Source organism: Desmodus rotundus, chromosome 3 (assembly GCF_022682495.2).
Source record: "Desmodus rotundus isolate HL8 chromosome 3, HLdesRot8A.1, whole genome shotgun sequence".
Classification (NCBI taxonomy): Eukaryota; Metazoa; Chordata; class Mammalia; order Chiroptera; family Phyllostomidae; genus Desmodus; species Desmodus rotundus.
In genome coordinates, this window is record NC_071389.1 from 29,989,057 (window position 1) to 29,997,931 (window position 8,875).

Sequence of the window (8,875 nt, forward strand, 5' to 3'; positions counted from 1 at the left end):
GGCTGATTCCCTCTGTTCAGAAGTTAGGGTATGAGAGCCCATGCCTGGCACGGAGTGAAGACAACTATTGTGACTTGGGAGGCCGGGGGAGACAGGCCCAGTGCCCAAGGGTATGACCCAGCCAGAGGTTGTGGGAAGGAGCAGCCCTGCGTCCCCACCCTTCCCACTTCGCTGAGGTAGCCTCTGGGGGAGCTTGGCTAGTAGCAGCAACTTGCTCCGCCCCCTCGCGCTCTCTCCCGCTCCGCCCACACTGGCTCCACGTGGTTGGTTTTCATTCTCCAGGCACAGACTCTTGAGTTCTGAGGCATCTCCAGGGTGGGGTGGTGCGGTGCGGCAGAGAGAACTGCAAGGCACCAAGTGATCGGTGTGTGATTTCTCCCTGGAAAACTGCTAAGAACGCGCTCTGCGGTCAAAACTGGACTCCACCGGCTTGGGACAGAGAATCCTGGAGACCCGAACGATAGGTGAGCGTGCCCAAGGGAAGGACAGTCCGGGGTCACCAGCCAGAACGCCATGGCCGCGCCCGCCCGCCGCCTGTGCCACATCGCCTTCCACGTGCCCGTGGGGCAGCCTCTTGCCCAGGATCTGCAGCGCCTCTTCGGCTTCCAGCCCTTGGCTGTGCGGGAGGCAAACGGCTGGCGGCAACTAGCCCTGCGCAGCGGGGACGCAGTCTTTTTGGTGAATGAGGGCGCGGGGACCCCGGAGCCACTCTACAGCCTGGACCCGTGTCACGCCGTGCCCAGCGCCACCAACCTGTGCTTTGAGGTGGCAAACGCGGCCATAGCTGCTCGGGCGCTGGAGATGCGGGGCTGCAGCGTGCTGGTGCCCCCAGTTAGTGTACGGGATGTGCAGGGTGCCGCCACCTACACTGTAGTCAGCTCGCCAGTCGGCAACCTCAGCCTAACGCTGCTAGAGCGCACCCACTACCATGGACCTTTCCTGCCCGGCTTCCGGCTCCTGTCCTGCAAAACTGGCCCGGGCTGGATCAGCCATGTGGACCACCTGACCCTGGCCTGCACCCGCGGCAGCTCGCCCACACTGATGCGCTGGTTCCACGACTGTCTAGGGTTTTGCCACCTGCCACTGAGCCCAGGTGAGGATCCCGACGTGGGCCTTGAGGTGACAGCCGGGTCTGGACGAGGGGGGCTGAGGCTCACTGCCCTGCAGACCCAGCGACGCAGTGCTGTCCCCACCCTCGTGCTGGCTGAGTCCCTGCCAGGGGACGCCAGGGGCCTGGACCAAGTGGAACAGTTCCTGGCCCAGCACAGAGGGCCAGGCCTGCAGCACGTGGGGCTGTACACACCAAACATCATGGAAGCCACTGAAAGGGTGACCTTGGCTGGGGGCCAGCTCCTGGCTCCTCCTGAGGCCTACTACCAGCAGCCAGGCAAGGAAAATCAGATCCTAGCTGCAGGGCATGAGCCCAGCCGGCTGGCCCAACAGGGAATCCTGCTAGATGGCGATAAAGGCAAGTTTTTGCTTCAGATCTTCACCAAGTCACTCTTTGCAGAGGACACCTTCTTCCTGGAGCTAATTCAGAGGCAGGGGGCCACAGGCTTTGGCCAGGGCAACATCCAGGCCCTGTGGCAGTCAGTCCTTGAAGGAGCAAGCTGCCAGGGGTCAGGAAGCCTGACAGCAGACACTGGCAGCCTGTAAGGCATCAGCACAGGACCTGGTGGAACGGGAGAATCACCTAGAGGCCCAGAGTGAAAGGCTCTGTCCCTAGGGGCCAGGTGTGGCCTCCAGCTCATCAGTTCCTGCGGGACACTGAACCTCTCACTGGGGTCCAAAGAGGTTGGTTGGTTTTTAACTATTAAATGTTTCTTACGTGGTTTATATCTAATACATGTGGAAGATAGAAAGAATAAAGGAGTGTGACTCCTTTAGGAAATAGAACATGACCAATACTTCTGAAGACTTTCGTGCCCTTCTCTGATCCCATTGCCCTATGCCCTCTCCCAATTTTGGGATCACTAACCCCTTGCTTTTCTGTGTTATTTCACTACATATGTAATCTACCCCTAAATAAATGATTTCTTATTTGAGGTAGAAATTTAAGACAGGAACAAATCTTCCCCGGTGCTTGCTTTCTCCTTAAGGAGCAGCCACAGCAGTAAGGAGCGGGTAGGCCCCCTGCGCTGGAGCCACCCACTGCTCCAGAACTGACCAGGGACCTGGAATGCAGGGGTGGGGTATCAGCCTCTGGCAGGGGCTCCCTGCAGCTGCGTTCTCCCTCTCTCCTGGGGGCTGAGGGAGCTCAGACGACTCTAGACAGAACACCCCCCTCTATCTACGGGGGGCTGGCTGGGAGCTCAGCCAGTGAAGTCGAGACCAAGCAGGACTTGATCACTTCCTGGGACCCTGAGGTGAGGGGGAAGGGCACTAGGGAGAGGATGGAAAGTCTCCAAAACAACTACAAAAATAAGCACTTTATTAAACAGGATTCTCAAGGGGTGGGGGCTTCCAGAGGTATCACTGGGCCACACTGGTGAGTCCAGGTGCATCAGTGGGGATGTTGGGCCGAAAGAAACTATCCAGGACTTGCTGGCCTGGCCTGGGCTTTTTCCGGCTGGAGCGAGCAGATACCTGGGATCTTTTGGAACTCTGTTTAGAAGCCAAAAAAGGCACTGAGGGGACAGCAAAGAATACTATCCTTTCACCCCTACCCCCGCTCCACTGATCTAGTTCAGACTCTATCCTGAATGTAGAAAAGCTTCTGACCTATCTCTAGGATCTGCCTCTTTGGTCAACTCTCTAAAAGGCAGTCAGAGGTGATCTTCCTCAAATATAAATCTGAGTCCTCTCCACCTAAAACGCTTCGGTGGCCTGGTGCTCACGACCCTGCTGGCTGCTTCAGCTAAACCAAATGCGCAGAGTTCCTCACACACTGCATGCATTGTGCTCACCATTACTTACACTACTGGGCCTGGAAGAACATCCTTATGCTGATTCCCTTCCCAAACCCAGATTACCAGCCGCTTTCAAGCAGCCTTTCTCCAATCCTTGCCTCTTACACAGAACTGAGAGCTCTCCACCTCTGTCTCACAAAATCTAATACAAATATTTCACACACCTGACACTACTGTCTCCATCATTTGCTCTTGTCCCCTCTCCATCTGGACCCCAGACTATAAGTTCTCCAGGTCAAGAACCATTCCCCTCCCCCTAGTGAAACCTGGAGTGGATAATGTTCACCCAAATGTGTATCGCTTAACTCAGTGGATTCAGGCTTAGGGAGAGAGATGGCTGGGTGAGGACCCGGGGACTCACCTTGTAGGTCCCTGGCTGTTGGCCCTCATACACACGGAACACCTAGCCAAGAAGAGAGGCAGAAAGCGCAAGGCTGGCATCTTCCCCCAAAGACCAGAACCCCGTGTTCAGCCCTCCACTTCATGCCCCACTATTTTGAAATATGTGCTTTTCTTTTTCCTGTTTAGTTACAGGTTCACACAGAACACGTAGGGAACACGACAAAAGACAACGGCAGTGCCTTTTTCATGGCGGTGGAGACAGCAGCAGTGTGGAATTCTTCCCGGGTCAGCCAGCGAGCGCCAGGTGGTGTGACTGTCACTGGGGCCGGCCCTTCCAGGGCCAGACCGTGTACTTGATAGGTCATCTTGATGTGAGAGAAGGTGTGGACCACCTGGGGGAGGATGATGGGGCTGAAGCAGGCCTGTGGATGGGGCCGGAAAAGTCATCCTTCTTGGCCCCTCACTGCTCACTCACCTGCCCAAGGTGACGCAGGCGGGTGGCAGGGAGGGGCCCCACCCAACTCTGCAGTTCCTGCAGCAGAGCCTTGCGCTGCTGCCACCCCGAGGGCTCCACGGTCACAGATGGGAACTCCCACAGTCCTGCCAGCAGACCTGAGACAGAGGCCAGCAGGTGCAGCTTAGGCCTTAGCTGTTGACACCTCCATTTGTCCCCTATTGCTCATGCCACTGCCCTGCACTCCCAGGACCTAGGTACCTGAATTGGGCCTCTGCACCAGCAGAATTCGAGCACCCCCAGGGGCCCCAGGCTGCTCCAGAACACAGGTGGCAGAGTATTCCTCCCTGGGGGGCCTGCGGCTAGCCTTTCTGGGAAAGTTGGCCACTCCCAGGGTCTGGTCCCAGGGCTCTGTAGGAAGTGTGCACAGCTGGCACTGTCCAGTGCTGAGAGCTGGGGACAGATCCCCAAGCCCCACTCAGGCCAGGTGGGCTTAGGTGAGAGCAGGCCTCGGCCCAGCTCTGTAGAATCTTACTCAGGTTGTAGGATGAACTGGAATGAGGCTTCCCGGGCAGCTCTTTGACGGTGCAGGCACGGGCTGGGACTAGGGCAGGCACTTACCACACTCCTCCACGTCGGGACTGCCTGGCGGGCTCTGTGAGGCTAGAAGCTGTTCCCGCTCCACCTGAGATGCACAGGGTAAGATGTCGTGGGGCAGAGGTCACTCCTACGACGGAAATGCCCCTTCCCCTGATGGCTTACCCTCTGGTGTGCCCGGCACAGCCTCTGCACAGGGCACTGGCTACAAAGCGGGTGCTGTGGGGTGCATACTCTGGCCCCCAATTCCATGGCTGCTTGGTTAAAGTCTCCTGGCCGGGCTGGATCTACCAGTTGCTGGGCTAGGCTCCTACCAGAAGGGAACATTTCTGTGAGCCAAAGAACCTTTGGTAGCATCCTTCCCAATATCCCGTATTACCCCAACATCCTACCAGAGCTGCTGGGAGACAAGGGTGCTACTGGGATCAGCGCCAATGACTCGGACACGGCATAGCACCCGCACTACATTCCCATCCACCACACCGGTCACCTGGCACAGAGAGTCTAGGAGTCAGCCTGGTCTGGGAGGAAAGTGGGCACACACAAAATGGGAGCGGGCTGTGGGCTCACCTGGCCAAAGGCAATGGAAGCAATGGCTCCAGCTGTGTACCGCCCCACACCAGGCAGGAGCCGCTGCAAGGTCTCTGCTGTATGTGGCACATGGCCCCCTAGCTCCTCTACCACCTGATTGGCGTAGGAAAGCTCAAGGTTAGGAGATACCTGAGGCCCTGGGGATCCCACCCTCCCTGCTTCCACCCTCCCTTACCTTCCGGGCTCCTTCCTGCAGCCTCCGGCCTCGAGAGTAGTACCCCAGGCCAGCCCAGAGCTGGTTCACCTCCTGTGGGTGGGGTAAGAGGTCAGAGAAATCAGTGGTCAGTCCTCTTTTGTCCCCATTTCCCTCCTCCCTTAGGGTGGGTCTCACCTCCAGGGAAGCACTGGCCAGATCCTGCAGTGTTGGCCACTTCTGTAGCCACAAGGTAGGCAAAAATAGATGAGGTCAAGGGTGAGGGAGGTAGAAGAAGCCTTCTTTACCCCTACCCCAAAGGATAGGCTCTCATCTGGGATCTAGCCCACGACCCTCCCCTTCCTTCCCTGAAGTCACCTGCATCCATCTGGTATAATAGTCGATCACCGTGGCAACCTGGGTCTGCTGCAGCATGACCTCTGAGACCCACACTGGGGGAGAGGGGTTGGCATGAGGGCACTGCTGTCCTGCCTGCTCCTAGCCCATAGCTCCTGACCCCAGACCTGAGGGCATCCAGGCAAAGCAGCTCTGCTCTCAGGAGCTGTACTCACCAGCATATGCCCGCCTGTCCAGGTCCTCCTCACCTTCTGCCTGCCAATGCGATCCCAGATGGGGAGTTATTTGGAAGGGGCTGGGCACTAGCCTCCCACCCACTATCACTGTCACTGTCCCTTGTCTGCCTACCCGTCTTCTCCAGGGTAGGTCCCGCTTCTTTTGGTCGTACCAGCTCAGCAGGCTCTCCCGGAAGACTGTGACCTCAGCCATATCTCTGAATAGATGGTCCCGGCAAACAGAGGCCTGCAATTCCACCTTCTCCTGCTGCCTGGCTAGGCCTGCCGGGGCCTCAGGAAATTCAGGAGTTGTCCCTGCACAGGCTGTGCACCCAGGACCTGGGGCACTGCAGCCTGGTTGCACTCTGCTCCCAATTAGGGCTTCCCCCACTCCCAACCCCTTGCTTAAGCCTTGGACCTGGAGTCAGACCAGAATTCTCTAGCTGTGTGTAGCCTTAGCCAATTTTCTAGCCTTAATTTTCCCAGAGTGGAACTACTGGCTCCTTTGTGTCTGGGTCTTAATGAAAATGCAACAGTTTCAGCCAAGCATAATATACCTGTGCAGGGCTTTCCCATTTAAAAAATATTTTCAGGCTGATAAACTCATTTGATCCCATGAAAGCCACATGAGGAAGAAAACGCAGACTACTGCTCCATGCCACTGGTAAGAAAGCAGCCATTCAGAGCAATTATCCCAAATTCACAGAGCAAAGGCTGAATCAGATCCGTAACTAGTCCCTTAATGCCTTGATATATAATATGTATACACCATGCTCCCTTCCTGGCCTGAATCTGCCCCCTTTCATGGCCAATGGAACCAGACCCATGTGTCTTACTAGCCCCGAGCTCCTCACCATCAGGGACAGACGGCTTGGCCTGGTTGCTGCTGAGGGCACGTTTCTCCCTTCTCTCCTGGCTGGATGCCTGCTTCCTGCGATGACTTCCTATAGCTGCTCTCGGCTTCTTCATGATGGCCTAGAACGCAAAGGCCCAGCCCAAGTAGTCAGTAAAAATGAGGCTAAATCTTGGGGCCCTGCAGGGGTGGAGTAAATTGAGCCTTGTAGAGATTAAGCAATTTGTCCATTCAAACCCAAAAAGTTTGCTTCCAGAACCTACACTCTTGTACTCTGCTATACTGCAGTCCCTGCTGAGCCTCTGCAAACTCTCAAACTTTTGACTTTATTACCTCATTTTCATCAAAAGAGCTTGCTTCCTTTTTGAAGAAACAAAAATAATAATGTACAAGCTTACCTCCATCTGCATTCTCCTATGAAAAAATGGTCCCTCCTACTACATGGAGCTCAAGGTCCTGCTCCTCCAATCCCCTCCGCAAGACCCACTCTCCTCCCCTTCATAGCCAAACTTCCTTCACCAAACTCACTCACTTCCATAATTCATTCTACTATCCATTCTCCACAGAGTAAAGCAATCTTTTAAGACATAATCATGTCATTTTCTTACTTAAAACTTTCCGTAGCTTCCCATTAGTTCATTCAACAAATATCTGTAGAGTGCCTGTGTGCCAAGCAGTGTTAGGTACTTGAACACTTCGCTAAATCAAGCATCAAGGGTTCCTGCGCCGACGGTGTTTACGAGTATATTCTAATGGGGGCAGACAATAAATAATATACATAAGTAAATTATATAGGATGTTAGGTGATAGACACTAGCATAAAAAGTAGAGCAGGTGAAGGGGATAAGAAATGGGTAGGGGGTAGAAGGTTGCAATTTTAAAGAATGTGGTCATGGTGGGCCTTATTAAAGTAATATTTGACCAATGACTTAAAGCAGTTACAGAAATTAGCCATGTGGGTACCTGTGGGAAAGGCATACTAAGGAGCTAGTGTAAAGGCCCTAAGTGGAATAAGGAAACCAGTGTGGTTAGAATAGAATGAAGAGGGCATGAGAGTAGGAAATGAGGTCAGAGAAATAAGGTAAAGAAGGTGGGGGTGGGGGGCACAGCATCTCAGTGACCTCTTGTAAGCCACTGGAGGACTTCGGATGTCATACCCATTGCTCTTAGAAGCCAGTCCTCTTAATATATAGCCTTGCAGACTTCCAAGGCCCCATCTGCCTCGTTCCCTAGGTTACTATGCTCCAGCCATGTTTGCCTGAAACAGATGCTTCAATCTGCCAAGTGTCTGTCCACCTTGCGGCCTCGCCCAGTCCACGTCCTCTGCTTGGACAGCTCTTCTCCTATGCTTTACCTAACATCTACTCATTCTTCAGGCCTTTTTTTCCTTCAGGTCTGGACTTAAATGCCCCAGTCAGGTCCCCTGAGTCTTGTCCTCTTGTGTACATTTCCACTGTTGCTCTTACACCAATTGCAATTTGACATGTATTTGTGATTTTCTGACCTATGTCTGCTTCCCTGACTGTAAAACTCCATGAGAGCAAATACTGGGTCTCTTGTGACTATTGTGTCCCCTGAGCTAAGCACGGTGCCAGGTCAATTGAATACAACAAATATTTGTTAAATAAGTGGGATGGGGGAGTTCCTTATTTTTAGAATGGGAGAAATCCAAATAATTCTGAATAATGATGAAAAGGACTGAGTAGAGAGGAAGGATGAATATGAACTAGAAACCGTGAATAACCAAGAAGAAAGGGTTGAGAGTCTTTGTTAGGAACTGGAGCTCTTGGGAAAGGGCTGGTCTTTGGTAGGGACACCGCCCCCCGGGGTGGCAGGAGTCACGTCCCAGCACCCTCGAGGTCAACTTCCCTCCAAGATGCTTACAATTTATCCCCTCCTCATAGTCTCTATTGCTGGAGCCTTAATTCAAGTCTTTATCATCACTTGCCTGGATTATTTAAAAAGCTTCCCTGCTAGTGGATTGCTCTAACCCCTCTGCAGCCTCGGGTCTCGTCCGCCTCCGCGCCTCTTTCACTTCCTGGAACACAGGAGCTCCATCCTTCCAGGGAACTTGCCCTTTCCTAGAATATTCATCTTTCCTCTACATTCCCCAGTCTTTGCCTAACTCCTACGCGTGGTTTAAGCTTAGCTGCGGCAGCGCCACATCCTCTAGAACACCCACCTCTACTCGAAAGCTGTGTGCATGAAGACAGCCTAAATCTCAAACCCAAGTCGCTTCCAGCCTGTACGCCGAATTACCGCGCAACGGTTCCAGGGGGCGTGGCTCCTGCCAATCCGGCAACGAGGTGGACGGCGATAGCCAATAGGCTCCTAGAATGCTGCGAACCCACTTCCCCGCTCCAGGCCCGGGAGGTCTGAACCGAACTCCGACCCTCAGCGACTTCCGGAGGCAAGGGTCTGTGC

General features: G+C 54.2%; 2 protein-coding genes across 6 annotated transcripts; one reads left to right on the forward strand and one right to left on the reverse strand.

Moving 5' to 3' along the window:
- The first annotated feature begins 297 nt into the window (after positions 1–297).
- On the forward strand, positions 298–2,015 carry HPDL (4-hydroxyphenylpyruvate dioxygenase like). Its single transcript, XM_024571006.3, is given in 2 exon segments — positions 298–1,596; positions 1,598–2,015. Coding segments are annotated over 2 exon segments (1,119 nt in total). The 5' UTR covers positions 298–513; the 3' UTR covers positions 1,634–2,015.
- A 396-nt stretch (positions 2,016–2,411) lies between these two features.
- On the reverse strand, positions 2,412–8,869 carry MUTYH (mutY DNA glycosylase). Of its 5 annotated transcripts, none has more exons than XM_045204353.3 (16): positions 8,711–8,869; positions 6,453–6,573; positions 5,732–5,880; positions 5,599–5,638; positions 5,405–5,478; positions 5,225–5,266; positions 5,069–5,140; positions 4,873–4,986; positions 4,695–4,792; positions 4,468–4,612; positions 4,327–4,390; positions 3,967–4,158; positions 3,727–3,863; positions 3,491–3,643; positions 3,271–3,312; positions 2,412–2,604 (listed from the first exon to the last, which is right to left on the reverse strand). In XM_045204353.3, the coding sequence occupies exons 2-16, from the start codon at positions 6,565–6,567 to the stop codon at positions 2,473–2,475; spliced, it is 1,569 nt and encodes a 522-aa protein (XP_045060288.2). In that variant the 5' UTR covers positions 6,568–6,573; positions 8,711–8,869; the 3' UTR covers positions 2,412–2,472. The 5 variants fall into 5 exon arrangements, with proteins under 5 accessions (XP_045060288.2, XP_045060289.2, XP_045060290.2 ...); XM_045204354.3 differs by having other exon boundaries at positions 8,634–8,869; XM_045204355.2 differs by lacking the exon at positions 8,711–8,869 and adding an exon at positions 8,400–8,604.
- Between the last annotated feature and the right edge of the window lie 6 nt (positions 8,870–8,875).

What these genes read in the sequence shown, in the direction of transcription:
- MUTYH (XM_045204353.3), bottom strand. Translation starts at nt 6,567, where the DNA reads ATGAAGAAGCCGAGAGCAGCTATAGGAAGTCATCGCAGGAAGCAGGCA. An exon ending in TGTGCCGGGCACACCAGAGG is followed by an intron (nt 4,391 to 4,467) that starts GTAAGCCATCAG and finishes TGTGCATCTCAG; the next exon opens with GTGGAGCGGGAACAGCTTCT. An exon ending in AACAGCCAGGGACCTACAAG is followed by an intron (nt 2,605 to 3,270) that starts GTGAGTCCCCGG and finishes GCTTCTAAACAG; the next exon opens with AGTTCCAAAAGATCCCAGGT.